This window comes from Lucilia sericata, unplaced genomic scaffold, assembly GCF_015586225.1.
Source record: "Lucilia sericata isolate MDLA Ls3-8-SP2 unplaced genomic scaffold, ASM1558622v1 Contig000028F_arrow, whole genome shotgun sequence".
Taxonomy (NCBI): domain Eukaryota; kingdom Metazoa; phylum Arthropoda; class Insecta; order Diptera; family Calliphoridae; genus Lucilia; species Lucilia sericata.
In genome coordinates, this window is record NW_023994066.1 from 815466 (window position 1) to 840152 (window position 24687).

General features: G+C 30.1%; 1 protein-coding gene across 11 annotated transcripts in view; it reads right to left on the bottom strand.

The window, feature by feature from the left end:
* LOC119610549 overlaps nt 1-24687 on the bottom strand; it is a 332175-nt gene that overhangs the window by 301774 nt on the left and 5714 nt on the right. For 5 of the 11 annotated variants that reach the window (XM_037965897.1, XM_037965865.1, XM_037965851.1 and 2 more), the window contains one exon: nt 11316-11604. In XM_037965897.1, coding sequence (XP_037821825.1) covers nt 11316-11433 — 118 coding nt within the window. In that variant the 5' untranslated portion in view covers nt 11434-11604. Of the gene's footprint in view, nt 1-11315; nt 11605-15563; nt 15798-24687 lie in introns of those variants that run through there. The other 6 variants (XM_037965875.1, XM_037965826.1, XM_037965884.1 and 3 more) reach the window with 5 other exon arrangements.

Sequence of the window (24687 nt, forward strand, 5' to 3'; positions counted from 1 at the left end):
TGAAATTACTTCAAAAATAACTGGAATCGACAAGGAGTTGCTTCGAAGAGTTAAAACTATTTTAATGGCACTGAATAGTAAACATAAAATTAATGAAAATCGATTTGGGGAATACACGTCTGAAATTTCTAAATTACTTGTATCTCTGTATCCATGGAGGGAACTAACACCAACAGTACACAAAGTATTGTGTCATGGTCAAATAATAATTGAATCGAATATTCTTCCACTTGGAGAGTTAACAGAAGAAGCCCAGGAAGCGAGGAATCGAGATTTTAAGCATGTTCAACTATTCAGCTCAAGAAAATGCTCCAGGCAATCACAGAATGAAGATATTTTTAATAGTTTACTTCTATCTTCTGATCCTGTTCTTTCAACTATGCGAAAAAGATGGATTTGTTATGAAACTCCATCATCTCAAAACAAGGAAGATTTAAAGGACTTATATTACCTTCTGGATATGTATACCGATATGACAGATTATTTTATAGAAAATAAGTAGTGTTAGGAATTAACTATATAAGTAGGTTGTAAGAATTAATTGTATTATGTTTAAGATAAACAGTTCAAATAAAAAAAGCTATTATACTAACTGATGATATTGTATTAAATTGTGTTTTATATTTCGGTGGGCGGGAAAGGTAATTTGTGTGGGGTGATTTAGGTGTTGTTGTGCGTGGCTCATAATAAAATTATAATTTTTTTTATTTTATATACAATATTATAATAAAATAATTAACTAAATAATTTTTAAAAATTGTCCAAATATTTTATTCAACACCAAATGTATGTTCTGTCATACTTAATACTAAAATATGAAAAAGATGAAATTAAAGGACACAGGTTTAAATGAACATATTTTTGAATGTAATTGAGATATTAGCTTGAAATTTTTTGTAAAGGGTCGAGAATTTCCATATCTAACTAAAAAATGATATTAAGGGATAAATATGGACTAAATTGTTGTAGCTATCTGCGATCCTATTAAAATTTTGATATAAATCATAGTTTTAGAAATTAAACAAATATGTAATATATGACAAAATCTTTATTTATGAACAAAACTCAATGAAATTTTCAACGCTTGTTAAATTTGTCATTTCAAATAAGAATATGCAAAAAAAAAAAATTGAAAAGGTCAAAGGGCATCCCGCAATTCCCAAAAATAGGAATGAAAATCCCAAAAATGGGATTTTTTACTTTTTTGCCCATAGGATCCACATTTCTTTCAGGGCTGGGAAAATACTTCTGGAGTAAATAGAAAACATATTGAGGTTTCCGAAACTGCTTTCAGTTTTCTGATCCCAGCTTTGGGATTTTAGAACATGTCGCCCAAAGTTGAAGTTTTGATAAAAAATAGGTCATATTCGGAAGGACGCAGTGGCAACATTTTCAAAAAATAGGACAAGTTTTTTACACCAAAGCGTTCTGCGTAAAGATACCTTTTAGAAAACTATAAAATTGTTATATGTTCTTAATAAAAATTTTATTTTATTAATAAAAGAGTTAAGACACATTTTTGGCAAAAAAACGCCAAAAATCTAAAATTTTTTGAATTTTTAAATTAAAAAACGTATATTTTTGGATCTGTAAACAATATTGATCTGAAATTTTTTGTATATTATTGGAAATTTTGTTGTCTAACTAACCAAGGACCAAGGTATGGTAAATTTTGTATCACTAAATTTTTAAATGCCTATAACTCGGATATTATAAGAGATAAGTAGTATGTCCAAGCATGTTTTTTCAAGATCTCGTCGAGCGCTTTCACAAAATATAAAAATCTTTGTATTTGGGTGAAAAACAAAAAAATGGCACGAGTTTAAAAATTTTACATGTCGTAGGTACCCTACTTTGAGCCGCCACAGCGCCGTCCCTGGGGCATCTGCAGGGTTCATCTTCAAAACTTAAACTCGAATACTCCTTGGCTACGCTCACGCCAAATTTTATCCCGATCGGATCAGCCGTTTAGAAATGCCAGATTTATTTCCAAAAAAATTCCATTCTGCCCCACTGTGGTATGTTAGAAAAAAAATTATTAAAAAATTATTGCGCTAATTTTTGTCTCACTAGTGCTATCTAAGACATCATGTTATTATTTAAAATTATAATATTACTAATTAGTCCATTATTTTTTGCAAAAAATTAATTTGAATGTAAACAAAACTGTGAACCTATTTAAGTGAGCGGGAGTGTATACTCAGTGAACAAGCGCAACAGGAGCGCACAACAGGCCCGACAGTGGACTAGGTGTATTTCTGAGTCGATTAAGCTATGTCCGTCCGTCTGGCTGACTCTCCATGTAAACCTAGATAATTGGATGAAATTATGCACACGCGCTTTTTTGGCCTATTGAAAATGATTAAATGGGCTCATAATTATGTTAAATATACCTGTATATCGATAAAAAGCGGCACAACTAAGTTTTATACAAGCCTTGCCAAATTTCATAAAGATCGGACCTTATTTGACCCTAGCTCCCATACAAAGTCCCCTTCAGAAAATGACTTGAATGTCCAGAATTAACTTATAAACACAAATATCACGATGAAATTCAACACAAATAAATATTATATAAATACAAATATATTCACAAAATTTTATCCGGCTTGGTCCATATTTGCCCCCATATAAAGCCTCTTTCAGAAAATAGGTTTTTCACCCATAAATTGCTTAAATGTATCGGAATGTATTGGAATGGTTTATTTATATGGTTGGTTACGTCCGACTATACTTTCTTACTTGTTTTAAATTAGCACTGAGAAACATAAAGTTGAGCCATTATAGTAACTATTTAGTTCATGTCTCAAAAATTGAACTCAAAATTGTTTATGAGATGTTGATGATATTATGTGTGTGAGTGTGTGTGGTGTTTATTCTCCAAAGATATTATTGAATATATACTTATTACATTTCTGTATTCTGTATTTTTAAGCCAGTAATGATCGTTCAAGTAATTTTTTGAAGGGCACCTTATATAGGGAGTAACTTATGAAACTTATGTGTGTCGAATTTCATCACTATACTCGTATTTTTAAGTCAGTAATGAGCGTTAAAGTCATATTCTGAAGGGGACCTTATATGGGGGGTACGGTCAATTATGGACCAATCAATATAAATAATTTTGGATCATATGGAACTTATTTATGTCGAATTTCATCGCTATACTCGTACTTTTGAAACAGATATGCCCATTAAAGCGGTCCACTTGTATGGGGGCTATCCGAAAACGTGGACCGATGTTGCCCATTTTCAATACCAAACAAACCTTACCTATAGAGAATATTTGTGGAAAATTTCAATCCTCTATCTCGTTCCTTTCGGACTCTATCGTGCTTTCAACAGGCAGACAGACAGATGGACGGACATACATGGATCGTCTTAGAATTTAATAAGGACCCAGAATATACATATATACTTTTGTGGGTCTATGGCCAATATTTCGATGTGTTACAAACGGAATGACAAATTCAATATACCCCTCATCTTTTTTGATGGTGGGTATAAAAAATAATGTTGTTAAAACTGCTTAGTATTAACACAACTTAATGAAACACCCTTTAATATAATAACGGTCATTTTTTATGTAATTACTCCCTTTGCTTTTGTATTGTCTTCTTTCATTTGCTAACTAGCATTGAAATATTATGTTCATGATCACTCTAGTTTCGCTTGTTGATCAAGTGTTACCTTTTTTTCTTCAACAAAAAAATAGATTAATAAAATCGAAAGCAAAGTAAATAATTAAAACTATGAACAATTGTTAACACATAAAAATACCTAAGATCAAAACATTGTAAAAACAATTATAACAAAAAACTAACAAATTTATAATATACAAAAATTGAACTAAACAAAACTAAAGTTAATTTAATAAATCAAATAAATTTAAAAACATAAAACAACAAAAACAAAGGTGGTTTATTTAAAACAGAAACTAAATGAACCAGCCGACCTAACTCCAACAACAAACAAATACTAGTAGAAATTTTTTCACACATTACTGGGTTGCTATCTTCCCGACAAAGAGTTTAAGAACAAAATATAAATAATGTTGTTATATCATTCTGAGAACGTATTATACTTAATATTTAATGGGAATACAATATTTTAGAAAGCGAAACAAGCCAAGATGTAATAAAATTCCAAACCCTGTAGTAATGTTGGAAAATTAAGACTGTTCTCTGTGCATGACATTGACATTTAGAATATTTTCTGATGCTAAGGTAATAATAAATATAAATTGATCAATGCTAAAAAACTCTCCTAAATATCCAGAGGTCAATACATTCAATATTTACAAGAGTATTTGAAGTTACAAGTCCACAGGATGCATCCGTGGTCAGTTATCCCTTTTAGGAGATTAGTGGGCAAATATATCGAAATAGTTATCCATAAAAAGTTCATATTTAATATCGAACAGACTAACACAAATTATATAATCAAAAAAAGATCATTTCAGAAAGTAATTTATGGTTTTATTAAACATTTAAAACTATTGTTGTAGACTTTTGTGAAATTTAAAACATGAAAAAATTAGATTTTTCTTTTAAAAATATTTTATTTATTGGAATTGAAAAACGAGTTCTTATCAAAATATAACATTTACAATAATGTAAATGATTTTGTTATTTTCCTTTAATACACAGAAAAATATCTAAAATTAAAATCATTTGTAAACTTTAGTATTTCGTTTTTATGTTCGCTACCGTACTTGCGTTTCTATTGTCAATTGTATCCAACTGGAACTTAAACACATTAAATGGTGTAGTGGCATCAAAACAGAAAATTATTCATCTTTGTTTTTATGCCGGAAACCGTTTTATCAATGTTTGTTTATTTGTAATAAATTCAGACATTTCAAGAATTTTTCAATCGTAGCTCTAGAAGTTGTCTGAAATTTTGGCATATAAGGTTGACTTCATAACTAATTTAAAAATGGCAGTGTAGGAATAAAATATAACATGATCGACTTATATATCAAGCAAAATCTCTCTACAAAATTGTATAATGATAGGTTCATAAATGACCCAACCCCCATATATAAGGTCCCATTCAGGAAATGATGTCAACACTCATATCTTGCATAAAAATGCTAGTATAACGATAAAATTTAACATAATCATGTTTCAAATTAACCAAAAACTATCAACCAAATTCTATGAGGAAATTCTTTGAGGAAGATTACTTAAATGCCATTATAGCACTGAAATATGACAAAATTTAGTTTTATATCAACCGAAATCTCTCTAATAAGCTCTATGAGCAGTGTGACCAGGTCTCAAAAAACTAAACAAAACTAAAGTTAATTTAATAAATCAAATAAATTTAAAAACATAAAACAACAAAAACAAAGGTGGTTTATTTAAAACAGAAACTAAATGAACCAGCCGACCTAACTCCAACAACAAACAAATACTAGTAGAAATTTTTTCACACATTACTGGGTTGCTATCTTCCCGACAAAGAGTTTAAGAACAAAATATAAATAATGTTGTTATATCATTCTGAGAACGTATTATACTTAATATTTAATGGGAATACAATATTTTAGAAAGCGAAACAAGCCAAGATGTAATAAAATTCCAAACCCTGTAGTAATGTTGGAAAATTAAGACTGTTCTCTGTGCATGACATTGACATTTAGAATATTTTCTGATGCTAAGGTAATAATAAATATAAATTGATCAATGCTAAAAAACTCTCCTAAATATCCAGAGGTCAATACATTCAATATTTACAAGAGTATTTGAAGTTACAAGTCCACAGGATGCATCCGTGGTCAGTTATCCCTTTTAGGAGATTAGTGGGCAAATATATCGAAATAGTTATCCATAAAAAGTTCATATTTAATATCGAACAGACTAACACAAATTATATAATCAAAAAAAGATCATTTCAGAAAGTAATTTATGGTTTTATTAAACATTTAAAACTATTGTTGTAGACTTTTGTGAAATTTAAAACATGAAAAAATTAGATTTTTCTTTTAAAAATATTTTATTTATTGGAATTGAAAAACGAGTTCTTATCAAAATATAACATTTACAATAATGTAAATGATTTTGTTATTTTCCTTTAATACACAGAAAAATATCTAAAATTAAAATCATTTGTAAACTTTAGTATTTCGTTTTTATGTTCGCTACCGTACTTGCGTTTCTATTGTCAATTGTATCCAACTGGAACTTAAACACATTAAATGGTGTAGTGGCATCAAAACAGAAAATTATTCATCTTTGTTTTTATGCCGGAAACCGTTTTATCAATGTTTGTTTATTTGTAATAAATTCAGACATTTCAAGAATTTTTCAATCGTAGCTCTAGAAGTTGTCTGAAATTTTGGCATATAAGGTTGACTTCATAACTAATTTAAAAATGGCAGTGTAGGAATAAAATATAACATGATCGACTTATATATCAAGCAAAATCTCTCTACAAAATTGTATAATGATAGGTTCATAAATGACCCAACCCCCATATATAAGGTCCCATTCAGGAAATGATGTCAACACTCATATCTTGCATAAAAATGCTAGTATAACGATAAAATTTAACATAATCATGTTTCAAATTAACCAAAAACTATCAACCAAATTCTATGAGGAAATTCTTTGAGGAAGATTACTTAAATGCCATTATAGCACTGAAATATGACAAAATTTAGTTTTATATCAACCGAAATCTCTCTAATAAGCTCTATGAGCAGTGTGACCAGGTCTCAAAAAATGTTGCGGCTAAATCCCATTCAAAATAATGCTAGAAAAAATACTAAATTGATTTTAAAATGCCAAAAAAAATGCTAAAATTTTTTAAGTGTTTTTATGAACAATTCATATTAATTTGTAACTGAAATTCATTGTAATTTATATCAAGTAAGAAAGCATATTCTGCCGTGGTTGACCATATGAGTATAAAATTTGATTTATTTTTCGTAATAAAGCATTTATGTTGAATTCAACCTTGGTTCCGATATATTTAAACTAATTTTCTGAGAAAGGCTTTATACATTTGTATATGTATGGGGGCTAGGTAAAATAAAGGACGGACTTTAACCATTTTTCAAAGGTTTTGTCATTGGATCAAAAAGCATACGTGCTTATTGTTTTGAAAATTTCAACCTCTACCAGACGGTCAGACTTACATGGCTTAATCGATTCAGAAAATGATTCTTAACCGATTAGTATACCCAAACGTAGTATAGTGGAGTAGGGTAAAAAATTAAGTTCCGTGGTATTAAGATAAACAGAAATGCTAAAAATTATTTCAAAATTTTTGTAAATTTAGCAATATGTAATGTCTCTAACTTTAAAATATTTCTGAATGCAAAAATTACATTAAAACTCTATTAATTACACTAGTTGCTCATGGTATAAAACCTATATGTGTTTTCGGAAGGAAAAGTATAATATTTCTAGTTTTACTTTTTTTATATAAACAATTTTATTTGTCTTCCTCAAAACACTTTAAAAATGGTTTCATGTCAAATATTGAAAATTCCGTTGAAATAATTTTAAATCTCGGTGAATAGATGTCAGGTTTATAACTCATACTTCCAAGATTTTTTCGGAAAAATATATATGAGAATGTATGAAATGAATTGAGAGATATATTCAAATCCGTAAGTTTGTAATTCTGGAATAAATTGTCAATAATATTTTCGAAATTTATGTATTTTTTTTAATTAAAAAAAAAACGTGAGAACAAAATTACTAACAATTTGGTAAAAATAAAAAGAACAGAAAGTAGGATGAGAAAGTCTTAATTATATATTATTGATTTTTTTTCAATAAAAAACCTCTTTATTTCGTATAGGAAAAAAATTTGTTAATTAACCGTCATACATAGCCTTTTCCAAAATTATATGTTTCATTCCATGAGCAAACAAAAAGTATTAGTTTGTAAAATAGCGTACTGAACGTATTTGTAAAAAATATATGAAATCTCTTGAATTATTTCTATCACCTCGAATTTAAAAAAGCATTGGGTTCCAGAAAAATATTTTAGAATACAACATTTTAAAGTATTCACTTGTATTGGCGTAATTTTATGTTATTTATCTTCATGAATCTTTTTGCATTATTTTGAATTACAGTGTAAATTATTACATTTCTCATATTTCTTGTTGCTTGTGTTTGGGTAGACATTTAATTCTGATTTTTTCCGGTTAAACCTATTTCTAATATAAATCTTTTTTGCAAAAATTTGTCTTTTTTTGTTTATATACTATAAATGCAAAAAAAAGCTAAAAATGCTAAAAATATTTTATAAAAATGCTAAATAAAATGCCAAATGCTAAATTAAAATTTTACAGCTAAATCAAAATAAAAAATGCTAAATCTAGCTGCAAAAATGCCAAAATGGTCACACTGTCTATGAGGAATGGGACATGATTGACCCTGCCCTCCATATAAGGTCTCCTTCTAAAAATTATTTTAAAGTTCTTTACGGACTTAATAATTTTTATATATATATAACAAGTAAGAGTGCTATATTCGGCTGTGCCGAATCTTATATACCCTTCACCACAGTGTATTTAAAAAAATTAAATTCTATAAAATTTTAATTTATTTCATTTTCCCGTTTATATCATTATTATGGCAATAGCAAAACGAACAACAACAACGCTAAACGAAATAAACACACACAAAAACAAAATACACAAGGCAGTAAAACCAACAGCCATCCAAACATACGAAACGAAATACACAAAAAAACAAAAACAAAATACACAACGCAATGAAACCAACAGACATCCAAACATACGAAACTGAATACACCAAGAAACAAAAACAATATACACAAGGCAATGAAACATACGAAACGAAAAACTCATAAAAAAGCAAAAACAAAATACTCAACGCAATCAAACCAACAGACATCCAAACGAACGAACAAAAACAATATACACAAGGCAATGAAACACACAGCCATCCAAACATATGAAACGAATACTTAATGAATAAGCAGTGTTTTTGTTGTTGCTTATATCAAAGCATGAAAAAAATAGTCTTTTTTATGAAATTTTCAGAGGTTGTCTCGGATTTTTGCTCATATCTCCGGTATTTATGGGCCGATTTTGCTGATTTTAAATAGCGATCTTCTCGAAAGCATGTCTAACAGAATTATTGAAGATTCGGATCTCGCCGATATCTGGGGTCCTCTAAAAACTGATTTCAACAAACACACAGACGGACATAGCTTAATCAACTCCGCTACCTATAAGGATCCAGAATATATATACTTTATGGGTAAATTATAGAAATTACAAACGGAATGACAAACTTATATATACCCTTCTCACGAAGGTGAAGGGTATAAAAATGAATGTGTGTTTGTTTGTATGTTTGAACGTTATATGTAGTCTACTAAAAGGCTGAACCGATATTTTCAAAATTTTCGCAGCGTATTCCTGTATGGCTACTAGGCTACTTTTTATTTTGAAATTTCAAGTGGTCGAGGAGCCACGCCCATATTAAAAAAATATAAAATCCGTGTATTTGAGATAATATAGCATAGAGTCCTCAAATTTTGTCGGAGCCACTTTATTGTCAATATGATTATTTAGGACAAAAAGTGGGAGGACTAGCATTAGGGGCGTGGCGCCTCCCATATAAATTAAATACACAAAATCGTTTATCTTGGAAACTATTACAGTTAGAATCTTAATATTTTGCAAGAATAACTTTAACATCCATGTAAACATTTTTGGTAATAAATTAGCGGATTACCCATGAGGGGAGCGGCACCTCCCATATTAATTAAATACAAAAATTCGATCAGCTGGGAAACTAATGGAACTAAATTCTTCAAATTTTGCAAATTTTGCAAAAATTTAAATATTCATCTGAACATTTTGGAGGAACAAGAGCGGACTTACATCTGGGGAGCTTGGTGCCCCCATATTAATAAAATAGAAAAATTCGTATATCTGAGAAACTATTAGAGCTAGTATCTTCAAATTTTACTTGCAGAACTTCGACATTCATCTGAACATTTAGAGTATAACGGGCGGACTATCAATTAGGGACTTGGCATCTCCCATATGAATTAGAACTAGATTCTTCAAATTTTACAGAAATTACTATAATATTTTTCTGAACATTTTGGAGGAAGAGAAGAATACAAAATTTCGTATATCTTGAAAACTGTTAGATTATTAAAATTTTTATAGATAGATAGAAATTGGCGAACTTGAAATAATTTGCTTGGCATCTCTCATATGTAACATATTGTAAATCTGGAAAACTATTGTAGTTAGAATCTTCAAAACCGTTAAGTTGGTTTTTTATTTATATTACTTTTAGGGTAGCAAAGCACACTGGGTATGGCTAGTTCCATAATAAAACAAGTTTTTCGAGAAAGAAACTATGTATATTATGAGGATCGCTCCGCCAATATTCAAATGTTGAGCATCATGATAGAATTAAAAATAAATTACTTCTTTTAATTATGGAGACCTTGGTCCATAATTGAACCAATCCAACATTGAAGGCCCTATTCCGAAAATCACCCTAACGTTCATTAGATTAATTGTCAAAGTCCATATATAGACCAACTTCCCAAATTGACTTTTTTCATAATATATAATTTGATGACGAGTATATAAGATAATATAAAACTTTTTCGTCTTAATTATTTTAATTATATTGAAATTACCGCTAAAATATCTTTTTAATTACACTACCATTACCGCTATGAAAATATTCCAAAATACCGACAACGCTAAAATGCCAATACCGAAATGTGTCAAAATACCGATACCGCTACCTTATTACCGTTTCGAAACTGTTGCCAACCTTGGTATTTTGTAAGAAAAACACTAATTATGTCTGTTTTTCGCCTTTTTTACCCCTTCTGGTCCTTCTTGTGTAAAATAATATAGCCTCTTGACGGTCCAGCCGTTTTGGCGTGATTGACGTACATACAAATAAATAAATAAACTTACAAAGATATTTATAATATATGTATGTATATTAATATACCGGGACCAAGGCCGGATTAAGGGGCTGCATGACCAAAATTGCCTCTACCTATAACATAACTGGAAACCACCGGCAGATACATTGAAGTTGGTGGCTCCATAAGTTCAACGATATTTTATTTTGAGAGGGCCTCGAGGCTATTGGAACAAATACGAATTTTGATGCTAAAGAAGGATATTTAACTTTATAAATTTAATTATTTAAGAAAAATAAAAATTTAATACACGAATTAATATCATAAGGTAATTAAAAAATTTGGTAGATTCAAAATTTTTCAATAAAATTATGAAAATTTAATATTTAATTTTTTTTATAAAATTTTACACTTACCGCTGTTAAAATTTGATAAACTGATTGCAATCACCATTGTAGTTCTCAAGATGTTATTTAGTATTTTATTTAAGTTATACGGTTCACGCAAACACATATTGAATTCATTTATTAACATTCAATGGTTACGTTATAGATGCATATGCACGATTTTGAATTTATGTTCGAGTACATTGTCAAGTTACATTTAATTTTTATATTTATTTGACCAGAAATATGTATATTATATAATGAAGTTTTAGAATCACTTGCTTGTATGTGTCCTTTTGTTATCTATCTATCTATATATCTATATATATAAAAATGAATGTGTGTTTGTATGTTTGTTTGGACTGAAATTTCCACAGTGTCTTCCTGTTTCTCTTTGGAATTTCAAGTAGGCGAAGTGCAACGCCCACATACAAAGTTAGTCTTAAAAGTTGCATATCTCAGAAACTGCAACAGCTAGCGCCCTAAAATTTTTTACGAACAACTTTGACATCCATAATAACATTCGTTTACAAAATGGGCGGAATGGCTATAGTGGGCGTGGCAACTTACATATTAAGAAAATATTAAATCACTATATCTGAGAAAATATAACAGTTAGTCCTCAAATTTTGTCGGAGCCACTTTAGTGTCAATATGGTTATTTAGGAAAAAAAGTGGGCGGACTAGCATTAGGGGGCATGGCACCTCCCATATAAATTAAATTCGTTTATCTTGGAAATTATTAGGGTTAGAATCTTATCTGGGAAATTAATAGAAATAGATTCTTAAAATTTTTCACGTAGAACATTAATATTCATCTAAACATTTTGGGGAAAAAAGGGCGGACTTTCATTAGATTATTCACATTTTTCATAGGTTACATTAAAATCTTAATTAACGTGTGGAAAAATTGGCGAAACTATTATAGTTAGAATCTTCAAAATCGTTATGTGGGTTTTTTATTTATATTGCTTTTAGGGTAGCAAAGCACACTGGGTATAGCTAGTAGAATATAATTATAAATATATATGTATGTAATAACTTTTGATTATATTTTTTAAAAACGCAAAATTTAGGAATTTAAAATTTAAGAAGAGTGTTATTTTTCGTCTATAACTCTTGTAAATTTAAAGCGAATTTCGGAAAACAGGTCTATATATTTTGTTTCTGTTACTTTGATTTACTTATTTATGCTAAATTGTATTGTCTTTCACTTTTTAATTTCACGGTGTCCTGGGAATTCTCGCATAGAACAAATTATAAAAATTTAAGAATATAAACCTTTATTTTTTGCAATCTATATCTATATACATACATACAACTTAGACATCCACAAGAATATTTGGTGACCAAATGGGCGGAATGGCTATCAGTATATCTGAGAAAATATAGCAGTTAGAGTCCACAAATATTGTTGGAGGCACTTTAGTGTCAATATGATTATTTAGGACAAAAAGTGGGCGGACTAGCAGCAAAAGGCGTGTCACCTCCCATAAGAATAAAATACAAAAATTCGTTTATCTTTGAAACTATTCGAGTTATAATCTTCAAATTTTGCACGAAGAACTTTAACTTCCATGTAATAAATTGGCGGACTACCAATGGGGGGAGCAACACCTCCCATATGAATTAAATACAAAAATTCATTTATCTGGGAAACTTATAGAAGTAGATTCTTCAAATTTTGCACGAAGAACTTTAATATTCATCTGAACATTTTGAGGAAAAGGCGGACTTTCATGGGTGGGCTTGGAACCCCCATATGAATTAATTAGAAAAATTCGTAGTTGTGAGAAACTATTAGAGCTAGGATCTTCAAATTTTACATGAAGAATGACATTCATGTGAACATTTAGAGAAAAATGGACGAACTTTCAATGGGGGGATTGGCACCTTCCATATGAATTAAAACGTCTAAATTATTTCAATTTCAAAATTCCCGGGACGAAAATGAAGGCTCCACTTTGATGCACTTCGCAGCTTCTCTAATTCACATAAGTGAATTAGTCAGTTCCATTGTTAGTATGGAGAAAATTTCGTGGACGGTGTCATCCTTCAACCCTATAAATATCCAGGCCAGAAGGCATATTCCCAGCACTACTCCAAAAATTGATCACCACCATCATGCCATGGCTATCTATAATATTTAGGAGCAGCCTTGAAACGGGATACATTCCTAAAGTATGGAGAGAGGTTACAGTGGTATTTATCACCAAAGCAGGAAAAGTGAACAATAGTACCGCCAAAGACTATAGACCGATCAGTCTGTCATCGTTTTTATTGAAAACATTGGAAAGATTGGTCAACATCTATATCATTGAGGTATTCAGAATGGATGGTACCATTCTGAATACCTCAAGCGAAGCCAAATATCTTGGCGTAATTTTAGACTCTAAGCTCACGTGGAAAAGTACGTGCCTTCTACATATGTAAGAAAACATTTGGGAAAAGATGGGGTCGTAAACCATACATTGTGTACTGGATGTACACCGTGGTCATAAGACCTATTTTGACCTATGGAGTTCTTGTTTGGTGGAGAGCGGTGGATATTAAAACTTACCTCTCTATTCTAAACAAGGTACAAAGATTAGCATGTTTTACAACCACCGGCTGTTTGAGCTCCACCACTCAGGCGAGTCTAGAGACGATGCTAAATATAACTCCCCGGTACGGGACGACGTGATCTCAATCTATACTGATGGCTGAAAGAAAAAAGGGTCACGGGATCGGGAATCTTCTCCGAAAAACTAAATCTTCTACTGTCTCTACGACTACCTGCGCGGTCCTTTAGGCCGAGATATATGCCATCTATACAGCCGCGAGAATAATCCGGGAACTAAATCTCAAAAATTCGACTATATATATTTACTTATACAGCCTTGCATGAACTAAGGCTTTTAAATCCAATGTTATTAAGTCGAAATGTGTATGGGTTCCAGGACATGCAAAAGGATATACACACTCCCCTGACCACCCGGAATTCAGGTGGTCAAATACCTGTAGAGTATCGAGACTGCTCTGGCCAACTCTGAAAATGAGCGGACTTTCATTAGGGGTCACAGTGCCACATTTAGCAAATTCTGGTACGACAAAAGTCTAAGTTTAGAAGTATGGACTTCATATTAAGTATAAAAGAACATTTTAATAACATACCGAAGTCCCCGGTTCGTATTCTAAAGAGCCAGATTTTTATTATTAAAAAATAAAGCGAACGTGGAAGTTCTTGCCTAAAATGACCGTGTTAAAATAATGACTTAAAATGCTAATGAAGAAGTAGTGAAAAGAGGTTTTACTAGCACTTTAACTCATTACTCTTCAATGTAAGTTTTTCCTAGGAAGGACACGCTTATTTTTTATTTAGAAAACTAGTTATACCCAGTGTGCTTTGCTACCCTAAAAGTAATATAAATAAAAAACCCACTTAACTATTATGAAGATTCTAACTATAATAATTTTCCGATTTTCAATATGTTACATATGAGAGATGCCAAGCAAATTATTTCAAGTTCGCCAATTTCTATCTATCTATGAAAAATTTTAATAATCTAACAGTTTTGAAAGTCTGCCCGTTATTCTCTAAATGTTCAGTTGGATGTCAAAGTTCTTCAAGTAAAATTTTAAGATTCTAGCTCTAATAGTTTCTCATATATACGAATTTTTCTATTTTATTCATATGGGGGCTTCAAACCCATATGAAAGTCCGCTCTTTCCTCCAAAATGTTCAGAAAAATATTATAGTAATTTGTGTAAAATTTTAAGAATCTAGTTCTATTAGTTTCCCAGATAAACGAAATTTTGTATTTTACATATGAGAGATGCCAAGTCCCCATTGAAAGTCCGTCCGTTATACTCTAAATGTTCAGATGAATGTCAAAGTTCTTCAAGTAAAATTAGAAGATTCTAGCTCTAATATACAGATATACGAATTTTTTATTTTATTTTATATACTCCAAGCCCACCAAATGCAAGTCCGCTCTTGATCCTCCAAAATGTTCAGATGGATGTTAAAGTTATTCGTGCAAAATTTTAAGATTCCAATTGTAATAGTTTCCATGATAAACGATTTTGTGTATTTAATTTATATGGGATGTGCCACGCCCACTAATGCTAGTTCGCCCACTTTTTGTCCTAAATAGTCATATTGGCACTAAAGTGTTTCCGACAAAATTTGAGGACTCTAACTGTTATATTATCTCAAATATACGGAATATATATTTTCTTAATATGGGCGTGGCTCCTCGCCCACTTGAAAATTTCAAAATAAAAGTAGCCTATTACCTATTCCAGACATACAGGATTACGAAAATTTCATGAAAATCGCTTCAGCCTTTTAGTAGTATATAACGTTCAAACATACAAACAAACACACATAAATTTTTATATATATAAATTTATGCATGTAAGTGAAAAAATTCGAGTTAATTTTACGAATTATTTTTAAATGTTTTAAAATTTATACCATAATTTAATTTAATTTTTATGATAACTTTGCTATTATTTTGTTTGTTTATTTAGTAAAACCGTTTAATGTACATAAATGTTTAAAACTTTAATGATAATAGTTGATTATTTTATTTTGAAATATTAAAAATATTTTAGTTATATTTGTTAAGATAAATGCTGAATTTAGTAAACCTTTGCTTTAAACTGTGATCAAAAGAGAATTTTCAAATCACGTATGTAAATCAAACCCCGCAGATAGAGTGGGCGTGGTAATGATATTACCGCTCACAATTTTTGTGGGGTTATAACTAAGTTTGTGTCAAGTATGTGCATTCGATTTAAGATAATATCTTAAAAGATATTTAACCTATAAAGTCTGAAAATGTCCCTTTTAGGCGATTGTAACTATAAAATTATCGAGATTGCAAAAACTAGCTTTTAAAATACATACTACAGATATTAGCGAATGCACCTTATATAGTCCAACGACCACATCGGACCAATTTCAAAAGATGCGTTCCATTAAAAATTAAATTTTTGTTTACTTTAAGGATATATTAGTAGTGTCATAAAAATATAAGAAAACAAGTAAAAATTCTATATTCGACTTTGCCGAATCTTATACACCCTTCACCATAGTATGTTATTAAGCAATAGCAAAACAAAAGAAACAACAACAAAGCTAAACGAAATAAAACACACAAAAAAACAAAAACAAAATACACAACTCAATGAAACCAACAGCCATCCAAACATACGAAACAAAATACACAGCGCAATGAAACCCACAGACATCCAAACATACATATTTTTCCCAACAATTGGTTATTTATGGACGGATTTTGCTGATTTTAAATAGGAAACTTCTCGAAAGCATGTCTGACAGAAGTATTGAAGATTGGATCCCGAAGATATCTGGGGTCTTCAGAAAATTGATTTCAACAGACAGACAGATGAACAAGGCTTAATCGACCCCGCTATCTATAAGGATTCAGACTATATACATATACTTTATAGGGTCGGAAAATTATATTGTGGAAATTACAAACGGTGATAAACTTATATATACCCTTCTCACAAAGGTGAAGGGCATATAGTAGGGATATAGGCGAAACTGAAGGGGTTGTCAAACTAAATTTGTTATTCTCTTCACACAGACGAGTTCTGAGAGAATAAAACACACTTGAGAGAACTAAATGTACTCACAAAACTTCAAATTTTCTTCGCGAAATTGCGAGGATATTAGCACTTAATAGTTTTTCTTATCACTTAAACTTAATATTTATTATTTTTTGCCACAATTTTAATGTATTTAAAAACCCGAAAATAATTTATATTCTACAAATGAAAAAAAAAATATTTTTTATTCTTTGACATTTCATTTTATTTAAAATTGAAAAAAGAAAAGTTGTAAATTTTCGTATTGAAAATGAAAAAAAGTATTTCAAATACTTTTTTTTCTTTTTCCATTAGTGCAGAAAAAATAACAAAAAGACGTGTTTATAATATGTTTTAAGGTGAAATATCTTCTGAAAAAAATTAATTAACTAATATTTTCATTCACTAGTATATGAACTCCCAGTAATAACATACAAAAAATAACGTAGCAAAAATACTTTTAATTATATAGTACCTTTCGAACAACTGTGTTTATTTTCGTGCTTCTACTAATACATTCTCACCAGTTAGGTTTTTAACAGGGGACTTAGGTCTTTGACAATCCCTTTCGCCTATATGCTACTATATGGTGAAGGGTATAAAAATATCACTTGAAAAAAATATTTTACATACAAATTTTATAATTTTTAATCTTTGTTTAATGCACTTTTATATGTAACTTTCTTTCTTGTAATTTAAGCTTTTTAACAGCTGATAGAAGTGGAAAATAAATGAAAGTTTTTGTTTGATTTTTTCAATAATCTTTGGAAGAAGTTGCCCAGGAAATAACTTGGACTGAATGTAAGACATTCGCCTATTTATAAGTGGTCTGTAGATACCTAACTTTTCATTTATGTATACGACCTCAACTAACATTAATTTTTTTGTAACAGTTCTGCGGTTTGTAAAAAAACTCTTATTTGTTAAAAAAAAAACGTACTTGGTGCCTCCTCCAAATAATCAAAGAACATTTATATTCCTTCTGCTGACCACCTTTTGTTTGGTTTTTCACTTTTTAATTTATTTGGAATAATTTTTGCCTCTATTGTTTTAGTTTCATTTATTTTGTTGTTTACAATTGACAGCCGTATTAATGAGAGAATTACAAACGCAATAACGCACCAAAAAAACAAGTAAGAAAGTATAGTCGGGCGTGGCCAACCATATGATACCCTACATCAGTTATGAATATTAAATGTGATTAATTTTTCATAATAAAGCATTTATCTTCAATATTACCTTGTTCCGATACATTTAAGCAATTTATGGATGAAAAACTAATTTTCTGAAAGAGGCTTTATATGGGGGCTATGGGCAAATATGGACCAAGCCCGATAAAATTTTGTGAATATATTTATATTTACATAATATTTTATTGTGCTGAATTTCATCGCGATATTTGTGTTTATAAGCTAATTTGGGACATTCAAGTAATTTTCTGAAGGGGACTTTGTATGGGAGCTAGGGTCAAATGTGGCCCGATCTTTATGAAATTTGGCAGGATCATCAAGACTTCTATAAAACTTAGTTGTGCCGTATTTTATCGATATATCTGTATATTTAACATAATTATGAGCTCAGAAACCCTTTTCGGGGGGTTCTGTTCTATGGGGGCTAGGTGAAATAATGGACCGATTTTCAACATTGCAACAATTCGTTGTCGCAATCTAAACTTTATGTACATCCGTTGTCTAAAAGTTAAGAAACGAGGTAAGCTCAAAATGTGTTGTAAATAGTGAGCTTATTACGTTTGTTAACATTTAGACAACGGATGTGCATAAAGTTTAGATTTCGACAACGAATTGTTGCAATGTTGACAAAGTTGCCTGGTCTACATTATATGTTATTGTTGTGTGTATGTATACTTGACAACAGATGTTATTGAAAAATTTGGTGTCAATTTGTACCAGGCGTGTATAATTTTGTTCCTCTGTGTAGAAACATTAAATTAAACAGGTATGGCCCGGAGTAAATGATAACCTAAAAAAGCGGATTGTTTGGTACTTAATGTTTTTTTTTGAACATCATGGTGAGTTGTATACAAGATTCGGCTTAGCCAAAAGTATTACTTGCAAATAACAGCAGTTCATTGGTCATGTCATTGAGTGAAAAGTTAGCAATACTAAGAAAGTTAACTTATCTTAAATCCATAACTGAAAAACACAATCATCGGTTAAAGTCCGCCTAAATTTGTTCCGAGTTTAATCTAACAGCAAGTTAAGCCTAGAAACGTAAATTTTATATAGTGACTACATATTACAAAATTAAAACTGTGCTAGTACAACATGGAAAGTAACTGACGTTCCTCCTATTTTAAAAATAATTTGATTCATTATTTTTTAATTGGCACATTCTTTATTTTTAATTGGCGCTTTGCGTGTGCCTCGAGCTTAAAAATTTTGTCAAAAACTGAGATATTTTCGTATATGGATGAGTAATGAATCAAAATTTTTATTGGAACTCGCGGGTAAAATTACTCTACATGCTTTTCGTTGGTCATTTTCACATTTCATACTTTCCGTGCATTTTTAAAAAAAATATGTATTTTAAAATACTTCTACTGCTCAAACAATGCCAAATTTGATGTCAAAAGAACAAGAAGGGTTGTGAAATATTTTATATTGTTTTCTTTTTATATTACACAAGTCAACAAAATCGAACTTTTTGTGTGCCTTTTAAATAAAAATAGCTAATTCCTATGTGTTTCCACCCGCTGAGTTCAAAAATCGTTATTAAAATTTTCGGACATATTGCGATTTTTGTACAGCCGTTAGTTTGTATGTCGTAAGTTTTTAGCATTATTTTGTTTTTGTGTCAAAAAATTTTTTCTACGAAATATTAATTACATATGATGATATAACAATACGATACCGATAGTGAATTGGATAAATGCTATGTCCTTTCTTTTAAAAAACATACCTAGTTGTTGATATTTGTAAGTGCTTATCATGATGTTTGTCAGGATCTTATTGCTTCCAAAGTTTCATATTTGTATATATGTTTTATGTATCATGATGTAAGAAGAACAAATATTGTTAAAAGTTGAAAAAACACATTAACCAAAAATCACGAATTTATTTCAAAATATTTTACCAAATTTTTAACGAATTCCAATTGTTATTTAAAAATGTTGTTATATTAGTTGTGTTTTGTTGCTAACGTTCAAAGGCAATTTCATATAAATTTAAAATTTATAAACGTTAGGAGTTAACGTGTAAAATTATACAAGTTAATTTTAACGTCGATAAAAGTGCTACCAATTCAAAAATAAAAATACAAATATTAATGTGTTTATGTCAAACAATAAAAAAATATTTTAAAATAAAATTTAAATCAAAAAAAATATCAAATAAAAAAACCTTTTTTAAGAAAATATAAATAATTTCAAGATTTAGCAGATTTCTTCTGTGGAGTGATGCCAAGTCAGGTAATGTTCGTTTTGTTGCTAACTTTAAGCGTTAACACTCATTGATAGCAACAAAACACAACTATTGTTGCTGTATTGTAAAAATACAATATATTGTTGCTATATTGTAAAAAGAAATCAAACTCGTTTACCTTAAATTAAAGTTATAAGGATTAAACAAAAAATTTACAACTTTCAACTTCGCTGTAGAACATCCAAGATATCGTCCAATAACTGTCAGCATAATTATTCTCTAATGACTCAGCGGGTGGAAATACATAGGAATCAGCTATTTTTATTTAAAGGGCATTTTCATTGTTGTCTAGTGTTATCAGAATAAAAAGATGACAAAAATATCTTTTAAAATTTGTATCATTTAATATTTATTTCAGTTTTCAATATTATTTTTTCAGATAAAATTTTAAATAGCATTTTTGACATCTTTTAATCCTGACATAATAAAATAATAATAACACAAGATATTTAACAATTCAAGCAGAAGTATTGATAACATTTTTTTAATCATCTGGTTCGTGTCTAATTTTCAGTGTCGGACGGTATAATTTATGTTTCATTTTAAATGAAAACGCAAGAAATAATAATGTAATTGTTTTTATTTTCGAATATCTTTTTCGAAAAAATATCTTTTTTAATTGATTCTTCTGAATTTAAATGACAAATTGAATTTCAATTATTCGTTTCCGAATTTTAAACGGAAATAGGCGGATATGTTTGGGCAAGGGTAAGTATGGGCCCATCCTTATAAATTTTGGTAGAGTTGATTTACGTCAACATTAAATTTATTTATACAGGATTTCATGGTGATGTTTGTGTTTATAATTTAATTTTGACCTTCAAGTCATTATCTCATAGGGACTTTGTAAGGGAGCTAGGGCCAAATGAGGCCCTATCATTACATTTAGACTTATATAAAACTAAGTTTTACTGATTTTTGTATATATACTAGAACATTTAACATAATCCCTATTCGTGGGTGTGGGGTCCAGGCGAAATAATGCCAATGCTAAATATAGTATGGATCTATCTATTATTAACACTATTATTATATAGTTCATGTATTCATTTTAAAAATCTAAAACTTTTTTTGAAAAACTAAATAAATTTTACAATTTTGAAAAAAAAAGGACCTATATTCCTACATACACAGCTAACTTCAAATTTTAGTAAGAAAAATCGACATCTTATATTTTCTCCAAACAGGGCCACCCTAATATACATAGATATGATTTTAATACCGACAAATTTTCAATAATTTCTATTCCTTTAAATTTTATAAAATCTATTGAAATATGTACATATTTTTCATATTTCCTAATAATACAAAAATTAGAAATTAGTATTTTACAAAAGTTCAAAAATATTGTAGATATAATTTTACAGTTTTGTTTGCATATATTTCCGACAAATTATTAAATCGTGCTGCAGTTTTCAATAGTCCCATTTCGCGTACACATAGATTAGTCATTAGTCTAGTTAACTAACAACTCCATTTAGTCAATAGACTGGTGCATAGACTAGTCCACATACTAGCAATATACTACTCTACGGATTAGATAATAGACTAGTCTATAGATTAGTGTATTGTCAAGTTTATAGAATAGTATATATACTAGTCCACACACTAGTTCATAGAGTGACTGTAAACTAGAGAACAGAATAATCTAGAGAAACTTCTCTAATCCAAAGACTAATTCATAGATTAGACTTTAAAACTTTAAAAGTGACTAGATTAATAAGAAGTACTTTAACTACTCAAATTATACTTAAACAACCTTTAAATTTATAAAAAAAAATATAAGCGATTGGTAGAAGTTATTACTGCTTGTCTGAATGTAATCTCTTTCAGGTTTCTTAACAATATGAGAGAATCTAAACAAGAATTGTATATAATATTAACTTTGTGTCAGAAGTACAATTTTAGATTGTGGTTACATATTTCAATACGAAAACAAATTTTAAATGGTAGAAATTGGCGTACCATTGTACTTTTGAATATCGAATTGTACCAAAAAAGTACAATTGTACCAAACTTATGATTTTTCAAAGTTAAAACTAATATATATTTGTACTCTATGGTCGGACCATAATGAAATTAATTGGTAAATGAAAACAACTGCATTTTATATTTTTTCACTTTTGTATCACAGTGTTATTTTTAAATAATGAAGAACATTTATTTGAAGATCTGAATATGCAACAATACTTTAGAAAAATTTTAAAAAATTGCTTTAATTTAACTATCCAGCAAAAACTTACATTGAAAAATGAGTTAAAAATCACAACTTATTCATTAGCATTTTAACTCATTATTATAACATGGTGATGACATTGGAGGCAAGTACTTGCTAAGCTCGCTTACAAATCACAAAATAAATAAGTACTTACAAATAGAGAGTTAAAAAGTTGTTTTGTTTTAAAACAAAAATCGCTTACACAGAACACAACCTTGGACTTCTTGTTTGTTAGTTCGCTGTCTTACAACACCACTGCTTAGTTATTTTATTGTGCGCCAAATAACACTTTTAACACATAAAAACAATTTTCTGTGTGTGTATGTAAAAAAGACAGTTGCGCAATCCAATAAAATGTGCAAAACTCAAAATAAAGTACTTACGTATCTGATTATTATAAGAGTACATAAAAGTAATACAGACGGTATGTAGTAGTCATTTAAAAGCAAGTGGTTATATAAGTACAAGTCATTACCAAGTTTTTGCTGGCTACTTCTAGAATGTGTTCATACAGAAACACCTTTAATACTGGAAATAATTGTATAATTCACAATCGATGTCGTATCGTTGCGTGATTGTATGTCACAAAAATTTTTCAATAACATTTTTTGATTAAAAAAAACAAAAATAAAACAAGTAAGCACATTCGGCTGTTCCGAAACTTATATATCCTTCACCATAGCGTTAAATTTAAAATTTTTTTTATTATACCCACCATCAAAAAAGATGGGGGGTATATTGATTTTGTCATTCCGTTTGTAACACATCGAAATATTGGTCATAGACCCATAAAAGTATATATATTCCGGGTCCTTATTAAATTCTAAGACGATCTAGCCATGTCCGTCCGTCTGTCCGTCTGTCCGTCCGTCTGTCTGTTGAAATCACGATAGGGACCACACGAGAGGAGCTAGACAGTTGAAATTTTGCATAAACATTCTCTATTATTAAGGTTTGTTTGGTATTGAAAATGGGCAATATCGGTCCACTTTTTCGGATAGCCCCCATACAAGTGGACCTCCAAAAAACAGCTTTAACGGGCATAACTGTTTTATAAGTAGGAGTATAGCGATGAAATTCGACATAAAGAAGTTTAATGTGAGCCAAAATCTTTCAACCAAATTTTTTGAGGATCGGCCTATAAATGACCCTACCCCCCATATAAGGTCCCCTTCTGAAAATTACTTTAACACTCATTACTGGTCCCAAAATGCAAGTATAGCGATGAAATTCGGTATAAGTATGTTCCTTACGAACCAAAATCTCTCTACCAATTTTTTTTAGGATCGGCCCATAAATGACCCTACCCCCTATATAAAGTCCCCTTTAGAAAATGACTTTAACACTCATTACTAGCCTAAAAATTCGTGTATAGCGATGAAATTCAGTATAAGTAAGTTTCTTACGAACCAAAACCTTTTAACCAATTTTTTTTAGGATCGGCCCATAAATGACCCTACCCCCCATATAAGGTCCCCTCCTGAAAATGACTTTAACACTCATTACTGGCCCTAAAATGCAAGTATAGTAATGAAATTTGACATAAATAAGTTTCATGTGAACCAAAATTTTTCTACCAAATTTTTTGAAGATCGGTCCATAATTAACCCTACCCCTCATATAAGGTCCCCTTTAGAAAATTACTTTAACACTCATTACTGCTCCAAAAATGCGGGTATAGCGATGAAATTCGGTATAAGTAAGTTTCTTACGAACCAAAATCGCTCTACGAATTTTTTTTAAGATAGGCCCATAAATGACCCTATCCCCATATAAGGTCCCCGCCTGAAAATGACTTTAACGCTCATTACTGGGTAAAAAAAATGAATATAGCAATAAAATTTACACAATTAAGTTCCTCGCGAGCCAAAATCTTTTTAATAACTTTTATGTGGATAGGTCCATAATTGGCCCTACTCCCCCTATTGCGTCCACTTCAGGTATTAGATTAAACGATCATTACTGGCTTAAAAATATGAGTTATGAAATTCGCTCCGAATTCCATGCGGAATGTGTTGCTAATACACAAAAGGTTCCCTTCAGGAAAGAGTTTTGGTTAATAACTACGAGTGTTCCTTATTTAAAATACGAGTATAGCGCTGAAATTTTGCATAAACAAGTCCTATACATAATCTATGTACAA